The sequence below is a fragment of the Chaetomium tenue genome (genome assembly GCF_020726465.1).
Source record: "Chaetomium tenue strain MPI-SDFR-AT-0079 chromosome Unknown F5144scaffold_6, whole genome shotgun sequence".
In the NCBI taxonomy this organism is placed as follows: Eukaryota; Fungi; Ascomycota; class Sordariomycetes; order Sordariales; family Chaetomiaceae; genus Chaetomium; species Chaetomium tenue.
Window position 1 is genome coordinate 1952445 of NW_027117334.1, and position 14924 is coordinate 1967368.

Sequence of the window (14924 nt, forward strand, 5' to 3'; positions counted from 1 at the left end):
TCTTCCCCACTAAGCCAACGTTAGCATCGCGCCCCTGGCGCATCTTGCATCGGGGCAGACATGGGATAAGAGATTCTGAAGCGTGTGCGTTGAGAGTCGGGGGTGCGAGGTGCGCTAGAAGATGGTTCGGATGAGCTGTCTCACTGGCCCAGCCGGCAGGGAGCAGGCCCAGGCCAGATTCCGAGCCCATAACACGGATGGCAGGGACCGCAAACGTTGTACGCGAACGAAGGCGCACCACGGTCCTCGCTCTGACTCCCGAGAAATCGGACAATGCAAGAGAAGTGGCGAGTGAAGAAGTGGCAGACCTTCTAGAGTGTCGATCCAGACATTTCCGTCATTGCCACGCGACCCAGACGCTCGTCAGCCAGCGAGGCACGCCGGGGGCTCGAGCTAGCGCGGAGTACTTGCGTCTGCAGTAGCTCCTGATAGGCGAAAAGACGAGTCAAAGGAGCGGCATCATATTGGGGGCGCCCCGGCGGGCCTTGCATTGCCATCCCAGCACCACGGGTTGAGACCCGGGCCGCAAGTAGACAATGCAGTGTAACGACGATCGGGCCTGAGTGGGCAGGCTCGAGCGGATCCCGGCACCGGCGAAGGCAGAAGCTATTGCAGCTGGCCGAAATTAGGTCACTCGGTGTCCCCCTTGGGTCGCTGGCCATCGTTTGAGGGCAAGGAACCGAGAAGCTGATCCTCGGCTCATATCATTCGACTCTCCAATGAGCGATGCGAGAGCACTCGATCTGTGACTAAAAAGTCCCTCCCACTCTTACTCGGTCTGAGAGAGCGAGCTGATTCGAGAGGAGCATCGCGTAGTGTTTTCAATGTTGATGCACGCAAGTACCCAACCGTGACCCTTCTCCTCTAATCGGAATGGGGGGGGGGGCAATCTGCAGACGACCACCACCGACTATTGACAGCCTGGTGACGCCTGCGAGCTGCGAGCTGCAGTAAAATGACGCGGGGTGACTGAAATGAAAACGCCATTAGTTATTATTGTGTGTAAACTGGGGGAACTGTCGCGAACGAGCGTCATCATGTCGCGCTGGTGGCAGTATTCTCTCAACTTTCGCATATCGAATTTCGTCTTTCCAGTGTTCCAACATCAGCCGGGCATTGCTGACCCGATGAACGCGCTATCTCGGGCTTGTTGCTTAGTTCGTCAAGGCGACCATCTAATTGGGCAGGCGTTGACCCTCGGGAAGCTTGTTGTGGGCATCGCGGAACCATTGAATTCTGGCTCGATGTGCATGTTGGATGGCACTCAACGGCAGACTTTGAAAGACCCCGCCATGGGTTGTCGTTGAAGTTCAGCGAGCAGATCGTGCACGTTGCGATTCCAGACCCGCCCATTGGCCCAAGAAACTGCCCCTGTGCCCCACGCCAAGAAGATATCCCGATCTTGGCAGGGCTTGGCTGTTATTTAGACCCAGCCGCATGCCTCGAATCAAGGATGTCAGAGGCTGCTCTCTCGAAACTGCCATTGCTTGCAGGAATCCCACGGCGGTCCCACGGCGATCCACCTCGTCGTCTCGAAAGGTCGAAAAACTCGAAAAACTCGACAAAAAAGGTGGCAATATCGATGCTGGGCACATCTGGCCCACGTTCAAGCGAAGGCGGTGATCCAAAGAGGGCGGCTTCCCCGACAATGCAGGAAGGAGCTCGCATCGAAGAATCCGGGGGCCGTTTCCGAACGAGACACGGCATGTGCAAACGGGGAAAACGGGAAAAACAACATACAGCACACGCATATCGATATTGGTACATGAGACGCTACAGTAGCAGTCGGTGCGAGACGCGGAGAAACAGAGGCGCCGCCGGGTAAACCACACTACACCACACTAGTCAACTGGTCGCATGCCTCTTGATGGCTGCAGATCTGATCTCGTCAAAAATGCCCTCTCACAGACAGCACAACAAGAGCCTCCGATGACGGGTCATTTGGGGTTCAGAATATCGAAAATAATGTTCAGGCGAACCCTGCAATGACACCCCACGCCCAGCGTCACCCGTCAAGGTGGGATCGTGATGCCCCGATTCGACACCTTGCCCCGGCCCCCGAACGCCCAACGTCGAGAGCGCCACATGGATCCCGCAGCTTGTCCATTTGGTCTGACCGAGCATCTCGCCTGGCGGCAAACGCCCTGGGGGGCACGTTCCCCCCGCAGGGCGATGTGAGAGGCCCGCGCAGATCGGACACCCCCGGTCGCAACGACATCAAGGGCAACCGACTCGGCCCGCCAAGGCTGTCTTCAGCCCCTCCGTCCCACCCCGCCTGCCAACCAGACATTTCTCCAGGGTCAGGTCTCCCGAACCGCCAAGATGTGGATGCAGGAAGTGGGTGGGCCAAAACCCTGCGTCCTCGGTCGGGGCCACCGTCCCACGTGTATGGTAGCTCTTCCCGGAAGGCCTAGCTGCTGCTGCTGCTGTTGCTGCTGTTGCTCTTTGACCCTGCGTCCTGCCTGGTTAAATACAGAACAGTCGGCCCGTGTCTGTTTCTCATCATCCCTTCCGCTCCCCAGGTCGATCAACTCAACAACAGCCCGCGCGCTGCTGTTCTCACCTGAGCACGCGACTGCATACGACGGGAACTCACACCGCCAAGATGCCTATGCACCAGTACGACTACCTCTTCGCCATCGGCACCATCTTCGCCGCGCTTGACGCGTGGAATATTGGTGAGCAGCCCTGAAACGACACCCCATCAAGACCTTTTTTTGTATCACGACATGCTGGATGCTGACCGGCCCGTCTCCCAGGTGCCAACGATGTGGCCAACTCGTGGGCGACGTCTGTCGCTTCCCAGTCCGTGACCTATCTCCAGGCCATGGTTCTCGCCTCCATTATGGAGTTTGCCGGTGCCGTCGGTGTTGGTGCTCGCGTCGCCGACACCATCCGTACCAAGATTGTCGATACCTCACTTTTTGCCGAGGTTCCGGAACTTCTCATGCTCGGAATGGTCTGCGCTGTCGTCGCCTCGTCCGTCTACCTGACCTTCGCTACAAGAATCGGCATGCCTGTGTCGACCACCCATTCTATTCTCGGTGGTGTTATCGGCATGGGTGTTGCGGCCGTGGGTGCCGACGGTGAGTGATCCCAACAACGGAACAGGGAAGATGAGGCACTAACGAGCTTTTCACAGGTGTTCAATGGGTCAGCCCGGAGGGCAACATCAATTCCGGTGTTGTGCAGGTCTTCCTGGCCTGGATCATCGCCCCCGGCCTTTCAGGCGCCTTCGCGGCCATCCTCTTCTTGGTCACCAAGTACACCGTCATGGTGCGCAAGAACCCTGCCATCTGGGCTCTGCGTGTCGTCCCCGTCTACTTCGGTCTGACCGCCTGCCTGCTCACCATGTTGCTCCTCTGGAAGGGCGGCGGATACAAGGTCACGCTCACCGACCCCGAGATTGCCGGTACCATTGTCGGTGTCGGTGCCGCCTTTGCGCTCCTGATCGGCGTCACCCTTACCCCCTGGATGTACCGCGTCGTCATCAGGGAGGACTGGCAGCTTCGCTGGTACCACATCCCGATGGGCCTTCTTCTGCTCCGCCGTGGTGAGGTCCCGCCCCCGCCTGCGGATGTCGACGTCGGTGTCAAGGATTACTACGAGGGCCGCCTCACCAAGGAGCAACTCGACGCTCGCAACGCTGCCGAGCGCGGTGACGTCGAGGTTGTTGGCGACTCCAACCCGGAGAAGATCAAGAACGCCGACGGTTCCGATGCCGGTTCGGCCGAGCGCCCCACTCCGAGCCCCTTGGCCAACATCACCAAGGCCCCCAAGAAGCTCGTCGGCCCCAAGCCCGAGGGAAAGTGGTACCAAGGCCATGTCCTCTTCTGGTACTTCAAGTGGGCCCTGCTGCATGGTATCGACCAGGATGTCGTCAACGCCCAGAGCACGCACAACAAGCTCGCCAACAACCTCGACGAGGTGCACGCCCACGCCCAGCACTTCGACAACAAGACCGAGTACATGTACAGCTTCCTCCAGATCATGACTGCCGCCACCGCCTCTTTCGTCCACGGAGCCAACGACATCGCCAACGCCATCGGCCCCTACGCCAGTATCTTCCAGATCTGGAACGAGACCCCGCTCCCCGAGGACGGCAAGTCCGAGGTCCCCATCTGGATTCTCGTCTTTGGCGCTGCCATGCTGGTCATCGGTGTCTGGACTTACGGCTACAACATCATGCGCAACTTGGGTAACCGCCTGACGCTGCAATCGCCCTCGCGTGGTTTCTCTATGGAGCTTGGCTCTGCCATCACCGTCATTCTGGCCACCCGCCTGAGTAAGTTTTTTGACACTCCCCGGCCGTGCTACCACCGCCAGGTGCTAATTATCTCGCAGAGCTCCCTGTCTCCACCACTCAGTGCATCACTGGTGCCACCGTCGGCGTCGGTCTCTGCTCCGGCACATGGCGCACCGTCAACTGGCGCATGGTCGCCTGGATCTACCTCGGCTGGATCATCACCCTCCCCGTCACTGGTATCATCTCGGGTTGCTTGATGGGCATCATCATCAACGCTCCTCGCTGGGGCATGCCGACGACGAACTAGGGGGTTTAATGGTGTAGTACTTATCAGTTGGTTGTCATTAAGCGAGTTGAAAGCCGCGAGCCTAGAGCCGCCTTTCTCATTTTGGACTTCAAATACCCGGGGGTGATGCATTCATTCAGTTAGAATTTGATAATCAGGATAAATTGCCATGCAAAATCTGTGTGAGCTTTGTGCAGACCCTTGGTTCCCCTTCCGTGCTGAGTAAGTTTGGGCGGTCCAGTTGGGAACCAACAACTTGGAAACGTCAGGAACCAACATAGACGAGAGCGAGCGGGTCACATTGCAACAAGGATAGAGACCTATTCAAGAAGTGATTGGGTACATGGCCCTCATGGGTTAACAAAACTCATGTTCCTGACATAACCAAGTGCCTGGATAACCATGATATCATAATGCTGCTTTACATTAACCAAACGCTCGCCGAAACCCAAGACGTCCAAGAAGAACGAACCTCTTCCCGGCCTGTTCTTCCCATGACCATAGCTCAAACCCGCTCCTAGACGCTATCATCTTCCTCCGCTCTCTGCGTATCCACCCAATCTACCAGTCTCGCTGACCAGGGGCCCCCTCGTTCACGGCCGCAGTTGTGCTGCCACCTTCTCCAAGCCGATTCTCTCCCGCTGGCCCAAACAACCCCAACATCGTTGCCTTTTTCTTGAGGGCCATCAGAAGAACAGCGCCATCAAGAATGTCAACACCCTCGTTTCCACTCGGCAACACCATCCGTTCTTTCCCCTTCTCCGGCCCATGTGGTCCCTCACTCCCTGCCCAATTCTGCCTCCCATCCCCGCAAGCCCAAACGTGCGCGTGGTGTGCCGGCCCGGGGGCGGCGGGGCCGGGAGCTGTAATCGTGCCCGCCATGACCGCCCTCCCCTCGTCCACGAGCCTGACCAGCTCCACCTCCAACGTTTCCAACTGCTGCTCGGCCGCGGGGGGCGGACACCCAGCTAAGGTCCTGGCTTTGCGCACCTGGGCCAGCACTCCCTGCATGATGTCCAAGTATGACCGCAGAGCCACAACCCGGTTCCGATGCCCATTCCCAGCTCCGTCCCCCATCCCATCCCCATAACCACCACCTCCACTCCCACTCGCAAAACCACCACCATCACCACCACCCACAACAACGACACCTCTTTCCCCTCCCTCCCTCTGCGTCTGCTCTAGCCCCAGCCCCTGCCCCAACCCCCGCTCAAACCCCCCCATCCAAACCTCCCGCAACTGCCGCGCCAACAGCGCCTCATCAAACAGCAGCACCGCCGCCGCCTCCTTCTCCCGCACCGCCCTCTCCCGCTCCATAACCGCCTTCTCTCTCTCCGTCACCGCCTTTTCCCGCTGCATCGCGGCCATCGCTCTCTCCGTCACCGCGCCCTCCCTCCGGCCAACGGCTGCCTCCCGCGCTGCGAGCGCTTGTTTTTGATGTGCGAGTGCTTGGTCCTGCTCCGCGAGCGCTCGTTTCTGCTCGGCGGTGGGGGGGGAGTTTGTGTGGTCGGGTGGATGGTGGGCGCGGGTGGGTGTGAGGAGGTTGTGGAGGGCGGTGGTGTATTCGTAGAGCTGGGTTGGGGTGATGTGGAGGAGGGGGGGTGGCGGGTGTTGAGGGCGGGGCGTGGGGCTGGGTCCGGGGGTGAGTGGTGTGAGTGTGGTCTGGGGGTGGGGTTCGGGGAGTTCGGGGGTTTGGGCGGCTGGCGAGCGTTGTGGTGTTGTGGGGGGTCGCGGTGTGGTTGCGGGTGTGATCGTTGCGGTGGTGATTCTGTTTAGGGGGTTGTTGGTATCGGTAGCAGCGGTGTTGTTGGTGCCGGCAGTGGCGGACGCGAGAAACGAATCGTACAAGTCGGCGCATCGCTTGGCTAGCTGCTGGCCCGCGCGGTCGTTCACCGGAATGAGATCGGCTTCTACCAGGCGCGTGAGAGTGTACCGGGGATGCATGGGCTGGGTTCTCTTGTCCAGATCGTTGTGGTGGAGGATCAGCCTTTGGTTGCGGTAACGCTCGTATTCTTGAAGAAACTGGTCCGCTGTGGGCTCTGGGAGGGGGCGATCATCAGCCATGGTAAATGATAAATAATAAATTGATGTTTGAGGTCCAGTCGTTGATGGGGAAGAGGTCGATTCTGGGCGGGCAGTCGGGGATGGAAAATGTTGAATACCGAGGTAAGTAATCAGGAAAAGAATCGGAAAGTGTGATGGCCCTGGCTGCCCGAGCCGCCTTGCAAATCGAACCAAAGAATGCAAATGCAGTGAATGGACGGACAAGGTATACACTTTATCTGTTCGGGCTCAGCATATGACTCATGTGGGCTTTTCACTCCAGATCAAAACATTTCTTTGCACTGTGTACACTCATAAAAGATTATCAAGGCAAGTCACCGAAGATGCTGAAGAAGGCACAGATGCCTTTGCTTGAATTGGGTCCCAGAATCTAAAGGAAGGACGGCTGGGTAGGGGATCCAGCCACCTCATACCCCATGAACGGGTCGCATGCCGTGGCTGACGCTGTTAGTAAAGCCATTTTGATGCAGTTACCAAAAGAACCAAGATTCGCCTTTCCAAACGCTGTAGTCGTGGGCAGCAAGGGCCGGCGAGCCCACCATGGGAGCAGGCACGCCCGGCATTTCCAGCCACGGCTGCCTTAATGTCTCCCACGATTGTTTCCAAAGTGGGTTCTGTGGTAAACTCCACGGAATATATCTTTGTCGGACCCTTTTTGACCTTAACCAGATATTTGTTGGGCGCGCGGCCGAGCGTCATCAGGGCCCATTCGCGCTTGCTATCAAGCGCGGTCCCAAGAGACCCAGGGCCCGAAGGGTGGTCGGCGAGGGTGGCTCGAGGCGGAACGGGGCAGGCGCAGGCTGGGCCTCCTGCGAGGCTGCCGGCGGAGGGAGGAGGAATGCCCGAAAGGGGCCGACCGACCAGACCACCGGAACGCGAGGGGAGGGTGAAGCAACACGGCGGGGTTGGGGTGTGACTATTGCCAAAACCGTCCGAAGTCAGCCATGTTCTTCATTCTGTGTGTCCGTCTAATGAACATGTGTGTGTCCGTCTGATAAACAAACTTTTTGGCACTTACCTGGTGCTTGCGGGATGGGGAAGGGGGAGAGGGGTGCAGCCACAAACACAGAAGCAAAGGCCGCACCGCTCGTCAGACCCTCCTGGATGTGCATCGGGCCCGCTTGGGTGTGCGAGGTGGTGGTATCTGCTCGCTCATTGTTAGCTTGTTGTGTATCCCGGAGCGGAGGGGCTATGGGTGAGTTCATTGTTCTTGACGAACCCTCGTCAACCTCTGCGGGCATCAAACCCTCGTTGCTGGCCGTGGGCTCGTTGGAGGTTGTTGTCATGCTGTCTGTTATCACAGTTAGCGGCAGTATCTTGCCTGCACGCAGGGCTCTGCTGTCATACTAATTTGTGTAGGAACAAAAGCAGTTCCTGTGGCTGGGCCGCTGGCCGGAGAAGAGAAAGAGTTCTGGGCACTCATTGTACCCGAGGCAGACCCCATGCCGTCTTGGGCGCTTGTCATAATAATGTCTGGCAACACTAGTTGTTAGTTATGTGTCTCCAGCGAAGTCTACAACTGTGGTGCTCATGTTGGTGTAGGTTGGAGATGAAAATGCAGGAACCGTCACCCAAGCCCTCGTGGTTGCTCGTCATTGTGCTTTCTTTGTATCAGTTTGTGATTGACTCTCAAACCCCTTCGAAAGAGCAAACATGGTTGATTGTGCGTTGGGTTGTTGTAAGGGGGTTGTGTGACTGAGGAAACTGGAAGAAACTCACCCGCACCACCCACCACTGTCTCTTGGGTGCCACCTGCGTCGCCTGTCTCTTTTAGTCATGGTCCTTCTTAAATAGATGTATCTCAATCCTCACCTTGCTTTTCTCCGCCAGGGGCACTCTGCGTCTGCCACTGGGTCGACACCCTGGTGGTTGGGGGTGGTTTGGCAGTGAGAGTGGCAGTGTGTTGGTGGTTTGGTGGGGGGAAAGGCTTGGTCGTCGCCGCACACAACAATAGATCTAGAAAAAGATTTGCATGCTACATGAAAAAGAGCGGAGACTTTGCTCATCGTTGTCCGGCCGTTAGTTGTTGTCGTATAATGGATGTGTCGAGCTGTGGACTTCAGAAGGCACTCCAGGACACTTCAGTTATTTTTCTGAAGCTCCTATCCCGAGTCCTTCCCCTGATGTTTGTACTGGGCCTTTAATTACTTCTCACAGGCTGAGTTGCGAAATGAGGAATATTTGTTGAAAAGGGTCATCTCCACGAATCCTGCCACCAGTACCAAATTATAGTAGTTACTTTCTTCCACTTAGACTCTGATTCGTACACGATCAACAGCCCTTCCTCAGCCTGAGCTTTTTAGGTTATCCTTGGAAATGCGGCCATTCTAATGTCTCAGCAGTGATTATTGCCTTCTTGCCCTTTACATAGCAGAGACGGGATTGTTGAGCAAGTGTACCGCTTTAAGAGGGAAACACGAAACCTGGCGACAATTGTGCGTGAATGGCTAGCTGCCTTCCACCCCTCCCTTCTGGGGATAGTTCAAGCTGGTGAAGATGGAGAGGCATGGATTCCCCGTCACAAGGACAAGCCACTCTCTGAACTCATGGCCGATCAAGGCAAGTGGAGTAAGGGCCGCCGACACGCAGAGTTTCTCACCCAAACGCTAAGATGACCGAACAGCCTGGGTCATGAGGTCGTTATCATCAGACTCTGGGAAGGAAGATGTCAAGGACAGAAAACGATTCCGGGGTTGTTGCCAGAAAATGACACCACAGTTTGTTTACACTGGCAGACTATATGACACGTATATACACCCACAGCTACCCCAGTATTAACACCACCACACCATCCTACCGAATTAACCACGTACCCAACACCCCCTTCAAGACCTTACCACCCCCCCTTCTCAAACATCTTCGGCAGCAGAATATCATCAAACGCCCACAAAATCGCCTGGAACTGGACACTGAACGCGCCCCCCGTCCACCACGTATCCCTCCTGCCCTGCAGCGCGTACAGCTTCTGAATAAACCCGCTCTTGAGCTCCTTCGCCGGCACATTCATATGCATGGCCCCATGGTCCGCCCACGCGCGGAACTGCAACTCGCCCGCCGGATCCGCCGTCTTCGGCCCCACCGTCCCCTGCTTCATCAGGCGGGCAAAGTCCTGACGGACCTGGGCCTGGGCCTTGGCCTTGTCGAACTGCTCATCGCCAACCATGAGCACGCGGAACAGGTCGGAGTTGCCGCCGAGGTAGTCGAAGCGCACGTTGAAGTTGGGCTTGGGCAGGGCCACGTAGTTGGCCGGGCTGGCGGCGCGCGGGGTGTTGACGAGGGAGACGTTGCGCGGGAGGGAGGGGTGCGAGACCACGCCCGCGTGGATGGAGGAGTAGCGGAATTTGGAGAAGGTGGATTGTTCGACCAGGTCCAGGCCGAAGGGCTCCATGTTGGAGGGGGTCGGCTCGATGGCCATGAGCAGGCGGCGCGCGAGGATGATGGTGATTTTGCCCGAGGCGGACTTGGTCCAGAGGGTGTGGCCGAGGGAGGTGCGGAGGGATTGCTGGACCTCGGTGTTGAGGAGGACGTCGTTGCCGAGGCGGGATTGGATGGCCTCGTAGAGGGCGATGTTGCGGCGGCTGGTGGGGGTGAAGGTGGCGCCCTGGCCGAGGAAGGCGCGGATCATGGGCTGGCCGAAGGCGCCGAGCACGTAGAGGGTCAGGGCGTTCATCATGTCGCCGGTGCCCATGCCGGTGATCTGGAAGACCTGGTTGACGGCGGCGTGGAGCTGGTACTTCTCGACGAACTGGCCGAAGGGCAGGAGCAGGTCCTCGGGGATCTTGCCGGGGGCCGGGAAGTTCCAGTAGCCCGGCAGGAAGTACTCCTCGTAGGCGGCGGTGGCATTGAGGAAGCGGCCCAGGGCGGCAACGCGGTCCTCGTTGCTAGGCGGGGTGAAGTCGACGGCAGCGCCCGAGCTGAAGTCGGCGTACTTGGAGGTCAAGGCAACGCGGGGGGCGGCGCCGACGGCCACGCCCATGCGCTCGAAGAAGGCTCTGGCCGGGCCGTAGTCGTTGAAGCTCTGCACGCCAAAGTCGAACGGCGTCCCCGTCTTGGGGTCGTCGTAGGTTGAGACATGGCCGCCCTGGGGTGATGTCAGTGGATGTGCCTCATACTACGTTGTGGATGGTCCATAATTACCAAGCGGCCAGCCTTCTCAACGACCACGATGCTCTTCTTGAAGTCCTCCTTCAACCGGATGGCGGCATAGGCACCGCTGGCGCCGCCACCGATGATGGCAACGTCCCTGGTAACAACATCCGGGAGCCACGAGGTGGCCGAGACGGCGGTGGCAGCGGCAAGCAGACCACCTGCGAGTTTGAGAGTGAAAACCATGGTTTGTGTTGAAGTCGTCCGAGTCGGGAACGTGGGGGCGGCCTCGAATGAAAAAGAACGGACGCAGTCAACCGACTGCTAGGGTCTGATTAAGAGGAACGACCGTGAGTGAAAGGTGAGGTGTTCATGAAGTTCATTTCCTGGGACGGAGGCGGCATGGTCGCAGTCTTATTCACCGCGCCACCACGTGGAAAAGCCCCCGAACATCCGAGAGCAGCCGACTGGACGGACTAACTGAACCTAACTAATTCCTGGATGGAACAAGCGGGAAGTAACCAACCCAACTTGTGCAACACCAATGTCTTGCCCCTGCTGGATATCATCTGCCGAAGCGCTCAAATCGTATGGTCTCGGTTGCCGAGCCTCATTCGCATTGCGCTGCGACTTGGCTATTGATTCTAGCCCGTCTTGTCCGTGGGGTCGCCGCGGGTTGTTGGTTGCAATGGGCTTCTGCTTCTGCTAGGTAGCTGATGATACCTGGTAGCTCAATGGTAAGGGGAAAGGGCCCATGAACCCCCATGAAGCCAAGGCCCGAAGCCAACCAACAAATCCCCTGCTTCAGGTTTTATTCCCTGAGACTGGGCCAGCCCAGGGTTGTGTCGCCCGTGCCCTGGAGAGCCACTTTAGGACCCGCTGTGTGCCGCCAGCCGAGGACTGGAATGGAAGGCGGGATTTCACCTCACTTGGGATCGTGGCCCGGTGTTCCATCCCAGATTGTTCATTCCCAGGAGGGCCTCGGTCTCGGTGCTTCTCTTCGCTTCATGCACTCTCCTGGTCGGGCGGGGTTTGGTTTGTGATGTTTCGACCCCGTTTTCCTGTGGCATTGCTGGACTTTCCGGCTGCTCTGGCTCGTTTGGGCTTCGCGTCCCGGAAAAGAGAATTCGACTGCGCCGGACTGGTGCGTGAAGTTGCAACTGTGCAATAAAACCCCGGCCAGTGTTGCATTAGTGTAGACGCTTGTGATGCAGAATGCAGAAAGAGAACACGACACCCAGGCCGTCGGAGCAATTCGAGCAAGCGACCCCCGCGACTTGAATTGTCTTGAATTGTCATGGTTCGATATCGATTGAAGTCATTGTTTGCATCCACTCATGGAACACGAACAGATGGTCCGCGGAGCATCTCAGAAGATTGACGCCAAGCCGCCGGGTCATCGCGGGGGATTTGCGAGCGGAGCCCGGGGCACTGATGCAACAGTCCCATCAGGGAATAACCCGGACCATCACCACAACACATAACAATGATAACATTGGCACGCTTGCTTGTTTACGCTACCGACGCTACTCATTTTGGTGACGAACTAGTTGTTGAACTCAATATTGGTATTCGCAACCCGCACCAAACTAAAGCAGCTAGAGACATTTTACTTAACCGAAACGCGCACCTCCGTGGTCCTGACAATCCCCCTCGCCGCAGCCTCGGTACTAATAACCGCATGCGGCGGCGGCGTGAGGCGCACCGTGCCGGGCGCGGCCCCCAAGATCATCTCCTCGCTGCCGGAGCCCTCGGCTGAGCCGTGCTTGTAGAAGCTCGTCGCCGTGCTGTACGTCTCGCCCTTGCCGTTGGACAGGTTCCCGTCGTCGGCCGACCCGCGCGCCATCTCCAGCTCGTACTCGTGCGCCGACGCCTGCTTGCCCGTCCCCGTCCCCGTGCCCGTCCCTATGTTGCTCCCTTGGCCCGTGCCCGCGCCGTAGCCTCGCCCCGTCATCCGGTTGCCTCGTGAGCGTGAGCCGTAGCCGTACCCCGCGCCGGGGGTGTTGTAGTAGCGGTCGGTGGTGTTGAGTTTGAGGATGCGGCTGAAGAGGGGTTTGAGCGAGGTTGCGCACGCGGCGATTATGCCGAGTTGGAGTTGGAGGCTGGGGGAGGTGGTGGTTAGCCTTGGGTTGACGTGCATGGGAGCAGATGAGACAGTGCAGGCAACGCGTGACTTACAATCCCCAGAACTGGATGCTTTGGTTGAACGTCTTATCGGGCATTCTGGCGAAAGCAATCTGGTAGACAGACTTGACGATGCCCATCGCCACAGCACTAGGGACGGGTTAGTTAGGTGAGAGACGGATGGAGAGGGAGAGGACGCGGGCATGAACCTACAAATATCCCAAGCTCAAGATGACGATCAAGTAGACCTTCAACTTCCGCTTCATCTTCAGCGTCCAGATAATTGGAATAGGGAAGGTGGCGAAGAGCACGTCGGTAAAGATGTTGAACCCCGTGTTGACCAGCGCGAAGGTGACGAACAACGGGATGGGGTAGCAGTTGGGCTTGACGGCAGGATTCCAGTACCCCTCCATCGGTTGGCAGTAGAGTAGAAAGGTCATCATGCCCATAAACGTGTAGCAGCAGACAATCACTAGAGTCCCGGTCAGTTGTCCAACTCTCGGCGCTAAATCTCGAGTACCAAGGGGTAAATACCTATTGTCGCCCAGAGACTCCAGCGATACCATCCACCCGAGCTAAGCCTCAGCAGGTTGAAGCCGATCGATACTTTCAGGAACCCGAGCGCCCAGGTGGCCGAGATGATGGACTGCCAGAAACCAGCATGCTGAAAGATTATCATGTCCTCGTGCAAGATAGTCTCTTGGTGCTTTCCCAGGCCATGGTAGGCTTGTATGATAAACACGCTCCATCCTCCTATGGCACATAACTGTTGCGCCGTGGTCAGCACGCGGCCATCTCCAAAGCCTTGGCGCCGGGACGGAAACATACTGCGGATAACACCATGCAAATATCATCCTTGCCGAAGGTCTTGATGACTACGGCTCTGGCGTAGACCCGGAGGGCCACGAAGGTGAGGGCGATGACATGGAACACCGTTAAGACTCCCAAAATCATCCCCGTGTTGCTCTCGGCGGCCCGGACGGGGTCGATATCGGTCTTCGGACCGCCGGGAGGCCCTGACATGGACATCTTGGTTGCAGATCTCCCGCCAATCCGCCAGTCAGCGGAGGGCGGCCCTGGGGTGGTGGGTTCGATCGACGATCGTTGAGTTGGGGTCCCTCATGGGAGGTCCCAACGTGGGTTCCGCGGACAATTCGGGGCTGGGTAGAGAGTCGATTTGACGATTTGCAGAACAGGGAAAAGGGGCCCCATTCCATGGCAACCCGGAGGGGCGATGCTTCTTTTATCAAGCTTTTCTTGTCGCCAGATCTTGCACGGAGCCGAAAACGCGTGTTTTCAGGGGTCAACCCCAGAATATCGACTGCATCCAGATCCCGCAGAGTCCACCACCAATCTGGGCTCGCAGTTTTTGGTACCGGCGTCGTACTGCATAACAGCCATGTCGCAGCGCACTGTCCTTGCGTTCTTGGAAGCTCTGTGTCCGTCTGATCGCTGCGTTCTTACCTGCCCATTTCAGTGCTTCAGTGCCCGCCTAAAAGATCGGGCAAGCTCGAGACCAGACTCTCGACGGCAGCCCACCCTTGGAGCCGTTCATGCCGGGAGCAAGGAGTGATACCCCCGGTTGCATGATTGCCTCGCTGAAGACCCGCATGTGGTTGCATTGTTCAGGCCCTAAAAGGATCCCCCGAGTCGCCAGTGTCCTAACCGAATGAATCGGCTCTGCGAGCCGACAAAGACGCCCCACCACCAACCGTGTTTCTCCCTTTCTCGTGTGTTCTTTTTCTTTTTTGCTGTCCCGTCGGACTGGTTCCTGCAAAACAGTTTACCTCGTGGCTGACAGCATCCCAGGGACTGCCACGCATCTCGCTTCCATGCGAAACCGAGCACGCATGGCAGCTGTCATCGGTAATTGCCGAGAGCACACCGGCCATCCCGTGTGTCTGAGACAAACGAACAGTCTTGGTGGGGCGGTTAAACACACTTGGGTGAGTGTACATACACTAGCAAAGCCTGCTCTTGCGCTGTGACATCGCTTCGTCTGTCTGAAAGGGCGAGGAAAATTTAGGACCTGCCTCGGGCATGCGCCCCTTTGCTCGGCGCTCCGCTTGGCGCCAGTCAGGTCGAGCTGCAAGCGACAATGACAATGGGGAAAGCTTG

The 14924-nt window shown here is 57.8% G+C and overlaps 6 protein-coding genes across 6 annotated transcripts; 1 reads left to right on the forward strand and 5 right to left on the reverse strand.

Annotated features, from left to right (window-relative positions):
* Positions 1–138: 138 nt before the first annotated feature.
* F5144DRAFT_353848 (uncharacterized protein) lies at positions 139–957 on the reverse strand. The gene has a single exon (XM_066784327.1). The coding sequence runs from the start codon at positions 660–662 to the stop codon at positions 312–314; it is 351 nt and encodes a 116-aa protein (XP_066639862.1). The 5' UTR covers positions 663–957; the 3' UTR covers positions 139–311.
* On the reverse strand, positions 958–1868 carry F5144DRAFT_353847 (uncharacterized protein). The gene is made up of 2 exons (XM_066784326.1): positions 1028–1868; positions 958–969 (listed from the first exon to the last, which is right to left on the reverse strand). The coding sequence occupies exon 1, from the start codon at positions 1749–1751 to the stop codon at positions 1311–1313; it is 441 nt and encodes a 146-aa protein (XP_066639863.1). The 5' UTR covers positions 1752–1868; the 3' UTR covers positions 958–969; positions 1028–1310.
* Positions 1869–2459: 591 nt separating this feature from the next.
* F5144DRAFT_614990 (phosphate-repressible phosphate permease) lies at positions 2460–4553 on the forward strand (the record flags this gene model as incomplete). Its single annotated transcript, XM_066791784.1, has 4 exons — positions 2460–2678; positions 2760–3086; positions 3143–4285; positions 4327–4553. Exons 1-4 carry the CDS (start codon positions 2606–2608, stop codon positions 4551–4553), a joined length of 1770 nt encoding a protein of 589 aa, XP_066639864.1. The 5' UTR covers positions 2460–2605.
* A 334-nt stretch (positions 4554–4887) lies between these two features.
* Positions 4888–6754, reverse strand: F5144DRAFT_632528 (uncharacterized protein). The gene has a single exon (XM_066792501.1). The coding sequence runs from the start codon at positions 6594–6596 to the stop codon at positions 5094–5096; it is 1503 nt and encodes a 500-aa protein (XP_066639865.1). The 5' UTR covers positions 6597–6754; the 3' UTR covers positions 4888–5093.
* Positions 6755–9283: 2529 nt separating this feature from the next.
* F5144DRAFT_582473 (uncharacterized protein) lies at positions 9284–11017 on the reverse strand. The gene is made up of 2 exons (XM_066789498.1): positions 10734–11017; positions 9284–10677 (listed from the first exon to the last, which is right to left on the reverse strand). The coding sequence occupies exons 1-2, from the start codon at positions 10926–10928 to the stop codon at positions 9430–9432; spliced, it is 1443 nt and encodes a 480-aa protein (XP_066639866.1). The 5' UTR covers positions 10929–11017; the 3' UTR covers positions 9284–9429.
* A 1274-nt stretch (positions 11018–12291) lies between these two features.
* Positions 12292–13835, reverse strand: F5144DRAFT_595368 (uncharacterized protein; the record flags this gene model as incomplete). The annotated part of the gene is made up of 4 exons (XM_066790680.1): positions 12292–12784; positions 12861–12956; positions 13020–13213; positions 13635–13835. 4 exons carry the CDS (start codon positions 13833–13835, stop codon positions 12292–12294), a joined length of 984 nt encoding a protein of 327 aa, XP_066639867.1.
* Between the last annotated feature and the right edge of the window lie 1089 nt (positions 13836–14924).

Bases quoted from the DNA above. Each gene is read 5' to 3' on its own strand.
- F5144DRAFT_353848 (XM_066784327.1), bottom strand. From the start codon at position 662: ATGGCCAGCGACCCAAGGGGGACACCGAGTGACCTAATTTCGGCCAGC.
- F5144DRAFT_353847 (XM_066784326.1), bottom strand. From the start codon at position 1,751: ATGCGTGTGCTGTATGTTGTTTTTCCCGTTTTCCCCGTTTGCACATGC.
- F5144DRAFT_632528 (XM_066792501.1), bottom strand. From the start codon at position 6,596: ATGGCTGATGATCGCCCCCTCCCAGAGCCCACAGCGGACCAGTTTCTT.
- F5144DRAFT_582473 (XM_066789498.1), bottom strand. From the start codon at position 10,928: ATGGTTTTCACTCTCAAACTCGCAGGTGGTCTGCTTGCCGCTGCCACC. The intron at 10,678-10,733 runs GTAATTATGGAC...ACATCACCCCAG, and splicing joins TTGAGAAGGCTGGCCGCTTG to GGCGGCCATGTCTCAACCTA.